General features: G+C 46.9%; 1 protein-coding gene across 6 annotated transcripts in view; it reads right to left on the reverse strand.

The window, feature by feature from the left end:
- RIPOR2 (RHO family interacting cell polarization regulator 2) overlaps nt 1–18,144 on the reverse strand; it is a 108,300-nt gene that overhangs the window by 47,250 nt on the left and 42,906 nt on the right. Inside the window, exon 1 of one of the 6 annotated variants that reach the window (XM_068194087.1) lies at nt 5,109–5,316. The exons of 2 other annotated variants lie outside the window; for them this stretch is intronic. In XM_068194087.1, coding sequence (XP_068050188.1) covers nt 5,109–5,196 — 88 coding nt within the window. In that variant the 5' untranslated portion in view covers nt 5,197–5,316. Of the gene's footprint in view, nt 1–4,672; nt 4,837–5,108; nt 5,317–18,144 lie in introns of those variants that run through there. 3 more of the 6 variants (XM_068194065.1, XM_068194098.1, XM_068194107.1) reach the window with 3 other exon arrangements.

An 18,144-nucleotide genomic window follows, 5' to 3' on the forward strand; every position in this document is an offset into this window, starting at 1 on the left:
GCTCTGGTGTTCAACCTTGCATGGTCTGTTGAAACATGAACCTCCTGCCACTATTTACAGATGCTTATTTGCCTGTCTCCTACAGACTTCACTGAAAAGGAGTTCCTTCTTTTAGTCAGCTCAAAAACAAATATATAAATAGTAAAAGATAGGGTTGGTCTAGACTGGCGTTTTGTAGAGGAAAAGGCACAAGCTAAAACCAGAACCTGGGTGATGATGAGACAGATTTTCTGTGCTGCAACTGCTTTTTGGAGTTAATGGATGACTAGAAGTTTTCCTGTTGATGAGGCTTTTCAGGACAAAATCATCTATGACAAATCTCTGGGTGTTGCAGCTAGATAAGGTTTTTGAATTAAAAAAAAAAAAAAAGTTGATTACAGAAGGGATTATTTGAAACAGTTTTGGTGTTACTGAAGGGTTACCAGCAGGCTACACAACCTGGAAAGCAATAGCTGCTGCTGCAGCTAATCAGTCTGTTTGAGGGCCAGGACAGAGGGCAGGCTGTGAGCAGTGGGACAGCAGTAATAAGATGGTTGGCTCTGCCAGCCAATGTCAGCTTACTGGAGGCATCAGAGACCAGAGAGCTTCTGATGCTCTAAAAGAGCTGAAAGAGAAAATGTATTATTGTGACTCCTTCATGTATTGCTCTGGTCCCAGGGAACTGTCAGCTTCAATTTGTTCCTCCCATTGAAAAGAAGAAAGATGCTCGCATACTTCTGTGTTAATCCATCATTTCTTTTGTGCTGGTTGGGAAGTAAAAATTACAGGATACCCTTGCAACATAAAAAGACACAAGATAACTTTAGGAAAAAAAGGCCAGTCACTTCTTGTGTCATGCTTAGAGGACTCACTTCTTGAGTCCATTGCGTGCAGAGCCTGTATGCAAAGAATAAGGCAAGGTCTGTACTTGTGGCTACCAAAAATCAATTCAAGTACACTATGAACCTGCCCTTCTCCACACCTACCAAATCCCATGGGGCAACACTTACTGGGATTGCCATTTTTGATCATGCTTGGTTCCTGGATCCTCGCTACAGCTCCCTAATTAACCTGGATGGAACTGGGGAGGTGGCATCCTCTTTCTCCCAAACAGCACCAGACCCAGCAGCAAAACCACTTCAAAGCTAAAGCTGAAGAGCAAAAATTCAAGGGATTTAATCCAAATCCCCTGGATACAGACTTGTAGTGATAGGAGAAGGGGTAATGATTTTAAACTATAAGAGGGCAGATTTAAGCTGGACATGAGAATTTTTTTTTTTTTTTACAATTAGGGTGATGAAACACTGGCACAGGCTGCCCAGAGAGGTGGTAGATGCCCCATCTCTGGAAACATTTAAGGTCAGGTTGGACAGGTCTCTGAGGAACCTGATCTAGTTGAAGATGTCCCTGCTCAATGCAGGGGGCTTGGACTAGATGGCCTTTAAAGGTCCCTTCCAACCTAAGCCATTCTACGATTCAGTGAAGGTTGAGCTAAAACTGGTTCCCACTGGCTGTAAAACAAGAACTGAAGGTTGTCTATCCCTAAGCTGCCAAATGGGGATAATGACAGTTCCCAGAAAAGATTACCTGGTACCTGCTGCTTCCTTTCCCCTTGAAATACCCACCTGGAGGTATTTCAGGTGCCAGAGCACCAGCTTTATGGGAAGGGACAGGACAGGATTCAACCAGCTCCAGGCCAGCTACACAGCCCTTGTGGGTGCAGATAAGTGAGGGCATGAGCAGCGTTTGCACTGAGGAGGAGAAATAAAGCTGCAGAAGAGCTGTGGACAAGAAAATGCAGTTTCTGCTTTGATTTGGGGTATGTAGGGAAGCACAGTCACGGAGTTCAAACTGAGCTGACTGCCCAGCCTTAGCTAAGCCATTTCTGACATTAGGCAGAGAGATATAATATGATCCAGTTCATTGCATCCAGGGTTGGCTTCTGTTGTTGATCTCCTTCCAGCTCTCTTATGGGGAGCTGGCAAAGCCCATCCTGCCATTTCTCCTCCAGCTGCCTAGCTCCCCTGCTCACAGACTGCCCTTCTGCCTTTGCCCTGGTGTAACACAACTGTCAGAAGGACACCATGGGAAACAAAGATGTTGGTAACTTAAATTCTCATTGACTCTGTGATGTGTTTAACATGCAGCCACCATGGTTTGTAAAGTCTCCCAGGGCAAAATTGCTTCTGCTCTCAAAAGACTTCACATTTGACTTTAAATTCCAAGTGGGCTGTTCTTTCTCTCTGCCTCCTGAAAGGGCAAACGCATCTTGTAGTCAATGCAACAATCAGTGCAAAACTAGTGGAGGGAAAAAAAAAAAATCACTGTGTGTTCTGTCTGATTAATTTTGAAAATCTCTTACTAAGAAACTTCTTTAGCAACCTCCCTTTCAGAAAATCAGCAGGCACTGTAAGCTGAGTGAACAAAACAATGACCTCCAAGCTCCTGATAAGTGAGAAAATAACCATTTTTCCCCCCCCTCCCATTTTGTTAATAGAGTCATCCCGGAACCACACAGCTTCAAAGTGATGTGACAAGCCCCTATCTGATACTGATTCACATCCCAGCCCTCTCTAACAAGCCCGTGCCAGGAGTGTGTGTTCAGGCATTGCTGTTCTCACTTCCTTCCCAGTCTGCTTTCAGCTGATGCTCTGTGCAGGCTGAATGGCCACAGACACAAGCTATCTCCCAGCTGCTTGCAGCCTAGCTTGCCGGATGAAAACTACCCCAGTTAAGTGGGTTGTCTGGGAGCAGCTTGTCACTGCCACATGTATAGCATCAGGGAAAAAAAAGTGCCAAACCAGCCATCCCTTTTTTGGAAAAAGCCAATGCTGCTTATAGCTCTCACTCCCACTTCTCCCAGCAGGAAAGCAAGGCGGCTTCCCCAGACCTTTTCCAGCAGTGCACTTTGCGTGGAAGTTACCTTTCCGCCTGTTCGGGTTTAAAAATATCAAAGAGCAAAAGGTAACCCTGCATGGCACGTAAACATGCCACTGTGAGCTTTGAGGCCGTGCTTTGTACCACTCTTAGCCCAAGTGTTTGTTCTGTGATACAGGTGAATAAAATGGTCATGTGCCTTGAAAGCACAAGGGAAGAAAAGCATCTTTTTCACTTACAGATGCTCCTTCACAAATCACACGCTTCTCCACTTACACATTGCAAAGCATTTAAGAAATTTTAATTCTGCAGCAGAAAAACCTCTGAGGTATAACTGTACTGTCATTCTAGAGAGGAGTAGCAACATGCCAAAGCTAAATGCTCGGTTTCTTATGCAGGATCCTGGAAAGAAATTTTAACATGTCACTTTTTAAAAACAAAATAAAACAAAGAAAATCCCCAAAGCCCACACTTTGTCAAGGAAATGCAGCTTGGATGCCAAAAGTCAAACCAGCATCAGGTTATGGATGCTGGGATTGCCAAAGTTCACTTTGCACAAGTGCTTATCTGCACTTGCAAGCAGCACAGACACCATCTTAAGTGACTGTCCTAATCTTCAGGTACTAGCTTAGAAAACGTTGGATTTATAGGTAAAAAGATAAACTTTGCTTCCTTTAGACTCCCACTGTGCAACATATATACCCACCCACATTCATTTAAACACGGAACAATCTGTCACATTTGCCCATCATGGTTATAAAGCAGGGCTCTGAACCCATCCCAGTGGATACCTTTCTGTGTCTGGCCACAAAAACCACATCACGTTGCGTCTCTTTCCAGTGTGGGAAGATCTCCAAGACAGCTGGTCAACCAGCACAGGAATCTTTCAGGAAATACACCTTCCTCCTGTCTCCTTCCTTAAGCTCTCTGTTTGGGTATGCTCCTACTTTTGTTTATGCAGGAGAAGGATACTTGTGGAACCTCATTAACCACTGGAGAAGATGATGTTTCTGTTTGGGAGTGTGTTCTCTGCCCCGGGCTCCAGCTGCGTGACAGCAGCTCAAACACGGTAATTAAAATGAGCGTGGCTGAATGCATGGCCAGATTAACGAATGCTGAAATTACACTAGGAATACACTCAGCTCTTCCCAGAGAGATGGATGAAAGGGTGCGAAGGCAGCATGGCCACAAGCACACTGTTTCCAGAAAGCTTTTTAAAACTTTGAATGAGAGACAGCAAAATGCTCGGCTAACGCAGCAATAGAAAGACCAGTCACAGGATTAGGGTGACCTTTTGTAACCAGGGCATTCAAAGGTAAACTGAAGAGCAATGCCAATGTGTTATGTGTTTGCATCAGTCCTTGGGAAAGAGCCAGAGGACTGGAAAGGGAACTTAAGAGGATCTAAGCTCTCCTCTAAACAGTAATACCATAAAAGCCCACTGGAAATAGAAAGACAAGACCTAAGGAAACGCCGAGACTTTTTTATGGAAACAGGGCTAAGCACTACCACGCTCTGTGAGAAAATATTAAGCCAGTTTCATGCCCCTCAGCGAGCACCCACGTTCAAGAGTTTCTTCACAATCGCAGCCTAAAAACCATGCCCGGGACGCCCCAGAAGAGCACCTCTGCCTTCCTCAAAACCTTGCCGCCGCCGGCAGATGAGCGGGGCAGGACCCGCTCCTGTGAGCGCGGCTCTCCAGCCCCGCAGCCCCAGAGCTGCGCTCGGCCACGTCCCCGCTCGGCAGCGCCCCTTTCCTTCCTTCCTTCCCCCGCGGGCTCGGGCCCCGCACCCCTCCGGGAGCCCGGCCCGGTACCTGTTGCTGCCGGCGGTGCTGCCGCCGCTCACAGCCCGCTCCGGGACGCCGCTCGCCCGCCGCCGCCCAGCGCTCCTCGGGCACCGCGGTGCCCCATCCCGGGCGGCAGCGCCCGCAGCTGGAAAACTAATAAATAGCGAATAACAATGTCTAAAAAACAAGATAAAATTAAAGTTCTAAAATGAAATAAAAAATTAAAAACGAGGAGAAGCGAGAACAGCTCTCCCGTCGCCGCACGCCGCCGCTCTGGCAGCGAGCGAAGCCGCTGCCGGCTTTTCCTTGCGGAGCTGCGGGAGGGAGGCGGAGGAGGGGGCGGGCAGCGGCCGCGCAGCAGCACCGCCTCCGCCCCCACGCCGCGGGCAGTGCGGGGGTGCGGAGCCCCCCGGGTTCGGCCCCACGGGATGCGGCGGAGCCGGCGCTGCCGGTGCCTCCGTACCTTTTTGGGAGAGGCGACGGTGCGGCTCTTCCGTTTTTTCATTCGATGCGTCTGGCCCCTCAGGCCGTTTGTCCCAAAGGCGGAACATCTGCAAAATCCCTCTGACCCTTCCCGCCTGGAATGGGGCAGGGAAGGGGCTGCCGCCGCTTGCCTTCCCCGCGGCCGGTGGACCACTCGCTGCAGCCTCCGTTGCCTTCAGTAGTGTGTATGAAAGCTCTAAATTTGGATATTGGGCGGGCTGGAGACAGCAGTTAAAGGCGAATATAAATGAAAGATCATTGAAATGAATGGACCTTGAGTTTCTTCCTTTAAGCATCTTTTCTGTTACCCCAAGAAAAAAAAATGGCAGGAATACCGTATTTTTCCAGAGACTCTGAGGTATTTTCTTTAAATTTAGTCTTCCTTCCAAAATGTATAGTCCTATTTGCTATCAATATATCTCTCTAGAGAGATATGGATTTTGCATATATTTATTGCTACCCTTAGGACTTCTTAATTTCTCTTCTGTGACTTTTTTTAATACTGGACTTTACATCATGCAACAGAAATACCAACACACGTTGTATTTTCTATATGATTTGCTGTTCCTCTGCCAGCATTTAAAGCTGTTGTAGGGTCCTTCAACAAGCTCTCCCTTGTGCCTCTTAAACAGCTGCAAGTGCTTCTTTTTTGGGGGGAGAGTGAGGGGCAGAGGGAATCCCTGGCAAATCTATTGGCCAACCCAATCCCTAGTTAAATAGACACAATTTGGAAGGAGGCTTGAGAAGTCAATGCTGATACCCTCCCCATATCCCTGTATCTTTCCTCATTTGGGCCAGGATAGGTAGACTCACCACTTTGAATGCAAATGTTTTCATTGAGTACACTGACCTGTCACACAGAGGATGATGTTGCATGAAGAAGTTAAGCAAATGACAAGGAAGACAGAGCTAGGTTTTTTACAGAGCATTGTGCATGTAAAACAATCCCCCAAGCTGTCCCCGAATAAAAAAATCCGAGCTGCCAATTCCAGATGACCTATCATCTTAAGTAATTTTCAGCAGGAATAATGAACATGAGTTATTTATACTGTATGCTGAAAATAAACCCTGTAGCCTTAGAAAGTAGAAATGAGACAAAATGACTCCAGATTTAGTAAAAGCAGAGAAGCAGGCTCTTCACACTGGTGTGCAGACCTCTGGGGCCTAGAGGCCGTTTCCAAGGTTTCTGAGTTCCGATGGACTCTACAGCGATCAAGGCTGTGGTATATCCAGAGGCACCCATTTCTCCACTAGAAAAATTGTAGGGGCTGTTGCCAACACAGTGTCACTGCTGTAGCTCCAAGGCAAAATTTTAAGGGTGACCTTTCTACATCTCTGACTGAATCAACTATTCCCCTATTTCATGTGTGACAGACAGGATGTGAACTCTGAGGCAAAGGCAGAGGAATCGCTTTCTGGAAAAAGCAGCTGTGCACTTTGGGCTATGGAATGCCAGGGAAAGAGGAGAGGAAATATTTGTGGCAATGCTGAAAGCTATAAATGTCTCATCATGCACTCTTAATATGTGTTTGAGTCCATTTCAGCCTTTTAGGGGGTGGCAGCTCTCACTGTGGAAGCCTGGTTATCTGTTAAAGGTTTTCAGTGCCGCAGACTAATTGCAACATCTTACTTCAACCTGGATCCTCCTACAGTTCTGGTCAATTGTTACCAATTCCCTCTGGCCTTTTTGATCTTATCTTGCAGAAGATTTTTTGAACTTAAAATTGCAGATACAAATTACCTCATTCATATTGCAACCTCCTCTTTCAAGGAAATATCCTCTACCCTATGCAAATGCATGTGATAGGGATGTATGAGCTGTTTCTCTGGGTTTCTCAATATAGTTTAGCATAGCAAATGCAGGAGGCTACTCTCCTCCTCCCCATCACACCAAGCCCTACACACAGTCCCACTTCTCTGCCCCCAGTGCTTGTTGAAACAGCTGGGAGACTGAGTAGGTTTATGGATGCTCTAGATAAAATCTTTGCCCCACTTAGTCCTTCTGGACGTGTATTCATCCTGACACACATGCTTTTGAAAGGCTGGGACAGTCACTCCACGTGTGTCTTGTTTTGCTAATTCAGTGGAAATTGCCAGAGAGCTCTGTCTCCCTCCATCATCAGGCAGGGACTGAAGCTGCCATTGTATTGTGGCTGTGATCATGCTACTATGCCTATAAATTATTCACGGTATTGCAGCTTAATCTTCTGTTATGTTAAAAATAGGTCATCATGAGTGTCCCCAGTGAAATTCTAAGTGACAACAGCTGATTTTAGCTTTGTCTCCAGAAAACAGTGACCTTTTCAAAGCAGTAATTGACAATTATGGTATACTTCTGTCTCTGAGACAGCTCCAGTGCACCTTCACAAACATTCATTCTCAGCAGTGGTAAGCCCACTTTATACTCGAGACAACTACACCAGAGCTACTAAATTACCTGCTGAGCTTTGCAGAAACACTTTGCTTCCTCTTAGCATTTGCTTCCAGGCCAAAGAGTAAATCAGGATTATCAGAGAAGAGATTATAGTCTGAGAATACCTAAATGCTCTGCTCCTCCCAGCCACTCAGAAAGCTTCTTGAAAGGGCTGAGCAGGATTTTCTGACTGATATGCATCAATTACACATCCCTCTGGGGGAAAGGGTGTGGGGGGGTGGATATATTGAGAGGTACTTCCCTTTTCCCATCGCCACATAGAATCCAGCCCACTGAATCCCCTGAATCAAGAGAGCAGGAGGCTTTCAGGTCCATTGCAGACTAGACAGACCTGGAAAGGGGGAGCATGACCCAGTAGTCTGGACAGAGGTCTGGAGGAAACTCTCTTTTCCCCATAAGATAGTGTGTGGGAGGGCTCTGTGTGGACCCCCTGAAAAAGGGGGATATTGTTGAAATTTCCCTGCTTGCTGTGGGGATGTATGTCTGTTATGCAGATACAAAGACTTAGGCCTGGGTGATTTCATTCACCTGAAAGCAAGGACTGGTGGTGGGTGGCAATGCTCGGCAGACCATGCAGACAGCAGTTTGCATGGGGGTCTCTTGTTAGCATGTTCAGAGCAACAAGAGGCCAAAGGAGGTTGGGGGATGGTTGGGCAGACCACAGCTTTGAGCTTTGGGTGTCTGAGGTAGATCAGGCCTGCCCTAGCCTTTAAGGAAGATAATTTATACCTGGTTTTTCCTGATGTAACTTGTCTTTGCTGTGTTTCTGTGTAACTCCCATGCTCAGAAGAGATGCACAAGGCATCTCCATATTGCTGATGGACATCTCACAGGACATCTCCAGCAGGTATCACACCCAGGGAAGTGTTCTGTGGGAGCACAGGGTGCAAACCTGACTGTTCTTACCTGGGGATCTTGGTCCAAAAATATAGGTAAATGATCATATTTGAGAGTGGGGAACATGGCAGATGCTGGAACCATCACCAGGGAAAGCTTTTAGGGGAGAGGTAAAAGACAAGATCCTGACCCCTGCCATGAGCAATCTGGGCAAGATGTGAGCTTTAACATTCTGATTGTATGCAAGTTTGCCATTACTCTTTCCAACTGTACATATCAAAGTGCAGCCACACTTTCCTACTGCACCCTGCCCATGCTGCTCTTTGGATTGACTCCATTCCTTATAGCGTCTCTGTCTCTGTCCAGTTTGTTGCACATTCATTGTCATCCTCTAGCACTTCTTGCTCTCTTTCTAGAAGAATTTGATACCTACTTGTTTTTCTCTCCTCTAACCACTGTGCAATCATTTCCCCCCTTTTACTTCCCATCACTGTGCTGCTGCTCCACCCTCAAGTTCCTCATTTCTCATGATGGTGCTTTTGCAAGTCTTTCCACTTGCTGTTGTGGGGCCCTTTATGGGGAAAAGTTACTAGTGCTGATCTTCTGCAGAGATTCAGGAACAAATTCCATTTGGGACTTCTGGCCAGATGTTCAGCACAGTTGGATCTTTGGGAATGACCGAAGCATAATGCAGTGGTTGTGTCCTGTGGCATGGTGGTCAGGACACACTTGGAATGTCAAGGAACAGCTATGGATACAGAGGGAGAGGGCCAGGGACAGAAAGGGGAGTCACCTTTAGCTTTTGATGTACCACAGAGATAACACTTTCCCTAGGTAAACCTTTTTTTATCTGTTCTTTGTCCCACTGGCTGCATTTGTGGTTGTCTGAGATAGCTGCCTTCAGATCAAGAACACTTCCCTCAATGGCCTGTGCCTCTGGCAGCATTTGATGTTTGGAAGGTGTATGCACAAGCATACACCCTACCTATCCTCACATATATAACTTAGGGGAGCAGCACGAAGGAGCCACCAACTGCATTTTTTCCCCCAGAACCTGTTTCAAAATCAGCACTGATGCCTCTTCTGGGCAGGTTTTGCGTGGCAATGTTCATGCAGTATTGGAGGGAGCAGCACATTCCAGTTTCTCAGACTGCTTAGCAACCAGGGCTGGCTGAGCCGCTCTTACGTGCGCACCAAGTGTGTGGATGGTGTGTCTAGTACTGCAGCGCTATCCTTATATTTTCCCTGTCTCTTGTTTTTGAAAATCATTCCTTGTTTCATAGTTAAGGCACTTGAAAAAACTGCTGTAAACTAATTTTTGCTTTCCTGGACAACTGGAAGTCAGCTACACTATGAGATGATCAAAGCTACTATAGGAGGGATTGGGGACTTGGAGAGACAGGTATGGCACTATCAGCCTGCTTTTTGGGAACATGACTGCAGGACAGGGTCATCCATGCTGCTGGCAATGGCCTGGCTTGAAGTCCTGCTGCTGGACAGCCATGAAACCAGCTTGCCCAGAGGAGTGCAGGCAGTGGAACACATTGCTTTCCATGGGCCTGCAGCATGTGAGGTTCCTGCTCAGGGCTACCTGTCTCAGTACAACCAACATGCTTAAGATCAAGAAGACCCTGTTAGACCATTTCCAGGAATGGTTTCAGCTTTGTAGACAGAAAGTCAGTATGTTCCTAGCTTCCTTGCTGGGATCCTCTGGAATCATTGAGTAATCTCTTGCCTCTTAATTGTTTCTTGGATCTCAAATGCCCAGACCAGTCTCCCTGCCACAACCTTCACTGTCCATCATGACAGCAGGCTGAGATTCTGAATCTGTTTGGGGTTCTCCTGGGGACTGTGACCATCTCTTCCCTTGTTATCCAGTAGTAATGCCTGCTGCTGAAACTTGCCCCTGACATCAGGACTACAGTTAAAATGGGGCCCCAGCCCATGCTCACATCCATACTCCCCTTGCACCCTCACCTGCATTTGAGAGGCAATTTTTGGGCAAGCTCTAAAGCACAGAGGAGGAGAAAACCTTTCTTTATACATGCACAAGCACACTCTGATCCTCCTCCACTCCATGATGTGATGCAGACAACTGGCCTGGAAGGACCAAGGAACATGAAAGATTGTATTATATGGGGCAAGACGCTACAGGACATGTTAACAAACATCAAAGGTATCCTAAGTCCATGACTGAAAGAGCAAGTCAGGAGCACCCAGGACTTTGGCCTGCCTTGCTGTGACCCCCAGCAGCAGCATAGAGACAGGCCCTGCCTTCCTGCTGCTCTGTGAGCCCCACAGGTCATGGCAAGAAGGGGAGGAGCTGCAGGGATGATGAGCATGGTCTGGGGAAAATGATGGTCAGGCAGAAGAAGGCTGCAAAGGCTGGGGTGGAAGCAGGAAGCAAAGGAGCAAATGCTGCCAGATGTTTAAAAATCTAGTTCCATGTATGAATTCTGCAGTTCTGCACACCTGTCTTCCTGCGTGTCCCTAACAGGGCAGTTTCATAATAGAAACTCAGAAGGAGTCCTCAGGTGCAAAGGCTCCCAGCAATTTCTATCCTTATTTACATTAGTGTAGCACCAGAGCTGCTTTGTAATCATTCCCAGATAAACTGCAGTATGGGTGACCCATTGAGGTCCTTGGTGCAGAGACCATGCTCCTCTTTCCTTCTTGTGAGCCAAAATTCTGCACAGAGGACTGCAGCTTTGAGAAATTATTTTCATTTCTTCCCTGCCTCCAAGATACCACCACTTCCCTCTTTTCCTCCCCAGCGCATATTTCTGTGGCTTAAATATAGCAAATACAAAACAAGTGCAGCACACACAAAATGCCATTCGGGGGAGCGCAGTGAACATGCTGCCTCTGTAATGTAATGAGCCCCAAGTGCATCTGCCAAATATTTGGACTGAGATTCCAAAGGAGAGAGGGTGGTCTGTAGCACAGAGAAGCTCCGACTAAACCCTCAGGCCAGTACCCTCAGGCATCTCTTATGGGGATACATGTTCCTTGTTGGTCCAACCTGCCTTCAGCTGGAGGCGATTGACCATTCATAGCAGTTATTTCCTCTAGGAAAGGTGAAGAGCAGCTTTGTGTGAGTGGATTTAAAATTCATAAATAATACGTAAAGCAAATAAGAAGTGTTTCTTTAGGGGTGTGTTCTGGCTTTGTGGCTGAGGTTAAATGACACCCGTGAAACCATGCCAGTTTTTGAACATCTGACCCTGTGTACTATTTTCAGTGCAGTGATTTTTGAAGTGATTAATGACAACAACTTGGCACTACTCAGAGGCTGGTGTTGCTGATTAAGCTAACTCTTCCTTGGCTCACAACAGGCATCAGGAATAGACTGGGCAGGAAGCTCCCCAGAGTGACAGAAGAGGCAGAGCACATCAGGACCTCCCGAGGTGCCTGTGTTTCAATGGGGAAATAAGAAAAAAAAAAGGTACTGACATCCAACTCCACAGATGAGCTCAGCAGTGCTGGACTGCTCTGCTCCTCCTGTGGCTTTCTTTTTCTTTGAGAATATTTTTGTACAGATTCTTTTCAACATTCCCACCCCTCTCAATAAATAAAAAAAAAGGAGCCTCCCTTGTTAAGTGTGTGCTGGGATTGCTAGTGTGGCACTCCATGCATGTGTTTGTAGGAGGATCTCAGAGATGCTATCTGGTTTCAAATCCATCTACATCTATAAAGTATCTCTCTTCTCTTTATCTAACACTAAATCTGTTAGTTCAGTGTGAAGGCAGTGAGCAGGACTCCAAAACTTACAGAAGCTCTCAGCTGGCAAACTGCACTTCCACACAGTCACAACCAACTGCTAAAAAGAGCAGGGTGCCTTATAGACAATATCCATGTCCACAACAGAACTCTTCCACTGCTCTGAGCTGCCATGAAATGAGAAGGACGTGAACAAAGCTCCAGTTATGCCACGGAGACTGAATGCTGGCCAGCCTTGTTAGCCACTGGCAACTTAATCAAAATTTGAGAAAACCACGGGGCTCATGTATGAGATTTTATAAGCTCATCTCCCTGAGGTCCTGCAGGAATCCTTGAAAATTTAATGACCGTGTTAATGACATATATTGAATATATTCACAGAGCTTTTAGCTGTCCTGCCAAGCCCCTCAGAGAGGCTGTCCCTCTCTCCTGCCACAGGTGACTGTGACATCCCTCCTGGAACCTACTGGAAGCCTCTCAGCTGCTGCCATACCTGAACCATAGATGAACTCCTCGGGGAGTGAGGAGGGTTGGGGGCTTTTCACTCTGGTGTTACACAGAATGAAGAGAGGATCAGTTGCACAAAAGCTCATCATTGCAGGTCACTTCCCCTAGGGCTGGGAACAGGGAGGGCAGGAAGGCAGGTCTGGCCTGGGGAACAGCCTGGTGTGATGAAAGGGGAGCTTTTGCAAGTCCTTGTGTGCACTGCTATAGTCACCTCAGAGAGCTCTGTCTGAGTTTTTGGGGCAGTTTTCGGGTTTGCTTCCCAGGGTGGTCATTTAACCTGGGATTTTGGGCTCGAGCATTTATTTCGCTGGACTATTTTGAGAGTCTTTTCTTTTTTGTGGAATGGGTTGTGGTTAATTGTAGGCAGGCTCACACAATGCCATGACATGGACAGTAAATCCAGGGCAGGGCTCTGGTTAGTGGTGCTACAGGAGCAGCCTGGGTGTTGAGCTCCCCCTCCACGACGCATCACAGCAGCACCAAGCGCAGGTAGTTTTCCCAGTGGGCCATAACTAAAAGCATCACTGTGCACTGGGGGAACCTAACCCAGGCCCATATGGGCATTGCCTTAGCTACTGGATCCTGGCTGGAGGCAAAGCTCAAGTAAATATCACTTTAATGGTAAGCAGATGCTGCAGGGCTTCCTCAGTGAACCTGTTATCACAAAGATGAGTCTACCCGACTCCTGCAGTGGATCTGCCTCCTGTTGTCCTGTGGGTGGGAATGCTGGGCTGTGGACCCCATAGGCATCAGCCACACTTGTGCCCACTGCTGCCAGGCTAGCACCAGGATAGCTGCCATGGTCAGCAAAAGAGCCCAGGTCTTCCAGCAGTGAAGGATCCCTATTTCCATGCCCTGAACTGGCACCCGGAGGGACCTCTTGTTTCCACCTTTGCCCTCCTTTCTTCTCACACACACTCACTATTGACTAAGAGGAACATAAGGTAACCAGTTTGAGGAGCTAGAACACTAAATCTCAGAGGAGATTGGAGGTATAGAGGAATAGAGGTCATTCAAACTGCCCCAGTTTGGGTGCAGCCAGATATGTTTATCCACTCTGTTTATCTGTTCAGGCAAGGTCACAGTGGGCTTTTCCCCAAAATACCAGTTTATTTTCTCACTCTCTATGGCTTCCTATCTTTCTACTTCACTTCTTGTCTCCCAACCTTTTTATCAACTATTAGAATTCAAGGTATCATTTCCAAGCTCTGCATCTCTGAACTTTCCAATTCCCAAACTACCTGCAATTAAACTAGAGTAAGCCAATGCCAGCCCCCATTAAGTTATGCAGATTGAAGCCTTTTATGCTCAGGATTTCCATAGCAGTTTTGCTTCACCTGTTTTCCAGTTGCCAAAGACACAGGAATATCAGGGACTTTTTCACAGCATAAACCTCTGCTTCAAATAATTTCCCTCCTCCTGGATGCCAGATCAACAACACACTGCTTAAAATTCTATGTGGCCTGACAAGCCACCCCTACAAGCAATGCTGAGTTATAGGAGAAATCCTACTATTGGGAAATCTTCCCACCATCAACTTTTTAGGGCCTCTGTGACATTGTCAAGTGCTTGACTACTCTCTCCCTTCCCCCCCCGCAATCCATACACTCAGACTGTTTTCACTCCTTGCCTTTTAACTCTGCACTTCCTGACCCGGTTGTTTTGCGCCTGTCACACCCATGGTACACCAACCACAAGGCTTTGGTTCAGCATCCAGGCAGGCGGAAGCTCATTTCACAGGCAGCTGAGCTGTGCCTCGAATTATTAAAGGGGTGAAGTTGTTTACGCCACCCACTCACGTTAGCCAAGACACATTTATTTTGTGAATTTAATGATGGGACTGAGCGACAAAAAGCTCGTGTTTCTTGGAACGTGGTAAAGACGCTATGTAAAACCAGGAGGGGGAAAATGTGTGAAAAGAAAGGCAGCTTTGCTTCAGCCTTTGGTACGACACTTGTTTTGCAAGCTTAGAAGGTGCCCCAAGCACACCTGATCAGTGGTTTCTCTCTGGCTTGTACATACCTTCCTCTTTTCTCTGAGGGCTGGTTAAATGCCACTTGTTTATTTGACCTGGATTTTCCCCTCACTGTTCTTATTATTAGTGATCTAGAAATATTGTCAACAGATATTAACCAAAAAAGCTGACTTCCAGAAAGGGAGAAGGAAGCACCAAAAAGATCAAAGGTCTTTAATTAAAAAATAGGGAGAGAACAAAGCAGAGAGTATCTCTCATTTAAATATTTTTTTAATTTTTTTTTGGGAGGGGGCTCATGGGCTCAAACTTTTTTGCTTCATATATGGAGTGTGCTGCCCTGTTAAAAATAATCCTCCAGCTGCTCACGACAGCTGGAAGTCCCAGACCACTGCGGGTGGGTCAGTGTGGGGGCGCCTGGGGTGGGGATGGGTGTCTCACACTGACTCCTCTGACCACAAAAAGCTCTCTCCCCCGTCTGCATAACTGTGAGTCCGCCCATAGACCGCAACCAAAACGAAGCAGCTGCGAGAAGCAGGTGAGTGGAGCATTTAGTGTGAACAGGAATAACAAAAATGCTCCATAAGACAGCACCCTTTTTTCCTTGCCATCCTTGTCCTGCATGTTAAATAGGTCTGATCATGCTCTTGCAGAAAGGTGCTTCAATCTGAGTTTATAGGCCAAATATCTCACTACAATCCATCTATCTGGATGAAGCAGACACTGTTGCCTTGGTGATGGGACTTCTCATCCTCTGGGCTGGAGGGAGTACAGCACACACTTTCTTCAGGAATGTGAGATAAACCAAAAGGACAAGTGGGGCTGGTGGGACCTGTGAATGTTTTCAGGACACTGATCTGCAGTCTCCCAGCAGTCAGGAAGGAGAAGCTGCCCATGCTTGATACATTGCAAGGCTGCTCATCCTTACAACCTCCTGAAGTATTGGGAACTGTATGCTGGATAAAAAGTAGCCATGTCAAACTCTCTGGGATGAAAACACTGGAAAAACAGTATCTCTGTATATCTCTGAGGTAGGCATCTGCTGGAATACCATACTGATATGAACATGTAAGTATCCTTAGAAAACATAATTCTCTTAGAGTTACACCACTTTGATGTGCTCAGTGGGGAAGGGTCATACCTGAGGGGTCTCACCAAAGCAGGGTTAGATACAGCATGGAAAGAAATCTGGTCCCATGGGTCACAGACAAGCTGTGACATGGATGGCCCCATTTGACAAGCCACTGCAGTTGCATGTCCAAGAAAAGCACAGTGTCCAGTATTGCTTCAGGGAAAGAGAAAAGTTGCTTGACCTGAATTGTTGCTGAATAAAGAGTCTCAACTATAAGTTAATATCCAAGGCTCTATCCTCAGTTTTCTCTAACATATCTAACCTCACCATGTGCAGGCAGTGCACATAACCATGTACAGCAGCTACCTTACATTTCAGCTAAGCCTCAAAGCTGGTCCCAAACCCCAGAGCTCAAGCTCTTTTCTCTCTTATAAAATACAGGCAGGCTTTACCAGGATGTTAAAGGCATCTGGTGCATTTTTTAAACATTTGATGCAGTTGCTGTTCTCACAGGAGCCTTGATGGGCAGCAGTGCTGGAATGTATCTGTATGCCAAAAGGAGCATGTCAGTCCTGGGCAAGGAAAGGGCCTTGGGACTCTGGGCAGTGCACTATCTAAAATGGGGCTCCGGTCTAGTGAACTGTAGCACACACTTAATGAAAGTAATGAAAAGACAGCACTGGTTTCCCCCACCCCATTTTTTGGAAATACTGATGGGATTTTGTGTGGGCTTTGACCTGAGAGGGAGGTTATGGCTACCCCATGTACAACCAGAGGGCATATACAGGAAGTGGGAAGTGGAGGTGTGAGGAGAGGTCAGTGAAGAGCAGCTGCATGAAAAGATCTACAATAAATCACAGCTTAATTTCTACTTTTCCTTTGCATTCTCAGTTTTGATAGAGTGGTCAACGCTAACAAAATATTTGGACGTAATTCTCGAAGGAACTCCAAGCAATTTTGCCAACAACACTAAATTGAGAGGTGCTGTTGAATCCCTCAAGGGCAGACAGGCCCTGCCGAGAGACCCCGACAAATTAGAGGACTGGGCAATCACCAGCTGTAAGAAGTTCAACAAGGGAAAATGCTGGATTCTGGACCTTGGAATGGGCAACCCTGGTTGTGTGCATAGACTAGAGAACGAGAGGCTGGACAGAAGCCCTGTGGAAAGGGAGCTGGTTGATGCCAAGTTGAATCTGAGCAGTGTCCTGGCAGCCAGGAGGGCCAAGCCTGTCCTGGGGTGCATCAGGCACAGCATCGATAGCCGGGCAAGGGAGGGGATTGTCCTGCTGTGCTCTGAGCTGGGACAGCCTCACCTCGAGTGCTGGGAACAGTTCTGGGTGCCACAATATAAAAACAACATTAAGCCATTAGAGAGCATCCAAAGGAGGACTATGAAGATGGTGAAGGGCCTTGAGGGGAAGCCTTATGAGGTCACTTGGTCTGTTCAGCCTGGAGGAGACTGAAGGGAGACATCATTGTAGTTAGAACTTCCTTGTGAGGGGAAGAGGAGGGGCAGGCACTGATCTCCTGTCTGTGGTGACCAGTGACAGGACCCAAGGAAACTGCATGAAGCTGAGTCACGGGAGATTTAGGCAGGATATCAGGAAAAGGTTCTTCACCCAGAGGGGGGTTGGGCAGTGGAACAGGCTCCCCAGGGAAGTGGTCACAGCACCAGCCTGACAGGGCTCAAGAAGCATTTGAACAATACTCTTGGGCACTTGAGTCATACTCAAGGTATGACACTTGGGGGTATCCTGTACAGGGCCAGGAGCTGGACTTGATGATCCTGATGGATCCCTTCCAACTCAGCATATCCTATAATTCTGTGATATGCTGACTGCTTGCAAATTCTACTCATGGATGTGTCTGCTTGATCCAGGAGCTCCTGCTGTGCTGAGCCTCTGGTACCTGTCAGAGGCTGTGCTGGTGTGGTGGCATCACACCTCCGTGTGAGCCCTCAGCTCTCCTCCCAGGGAAACCAGGGTCTGCCAGGAAAGCTGATTTGTGCTCAAATCTCCCTCTCTCTCTGGGCTTGGCTCCTCATCTTAGACAGAGTCAGGGAAAATCCAAAACATCACTGCAGGCTGTAGTGATGAGGGGAAGCTTAGTGCTAGTGGAAGGGATTTCTTTTCAATGAAATATAACTTCAGAATCTCGGGCACTTAGAGTCACTAAAAATTAAACAGCATTTTCCCCAAAGTGGGTGTTTTGACCTGACAAAATTGTAAAAGTAACTGAAGACTCTTGCTTTGAGTTAACATAGTGAGTAGGGCTTAGAAGAAATGAAACCTATCACTCCCTGTGCTTTCAAAAGGCTAAAAGAATTTATTTTTTAAACTTTTCCACACTACAACTGTGCCCTGTTCAACACAGATCACATTGCAGAGGAGAGGGAGTTGTGCTTCACGGAACCTAAGCACAGTCACTTGCAAAATCTCTGCAAAACCTCTGAAGGAGAGAGCACCATGTCAGTG

This window comes from Anomalospiza imberbis, chromosome 1 (genome assembly GCF_031753505.1).
Source record: "Anomalospiza imberbis isolate Cuckoo-Finch-1a 21T00152 chromosome 1, ASM3175350v1, whole genome shotgun sequence".
In the NCBI taxonomy this organism is placed as follows: Eukaryota; Metazoa; Chordata; class Aves; order Passeriformes; family Viduidae; genus Anomalospiza; species Anomalospiza imberbis.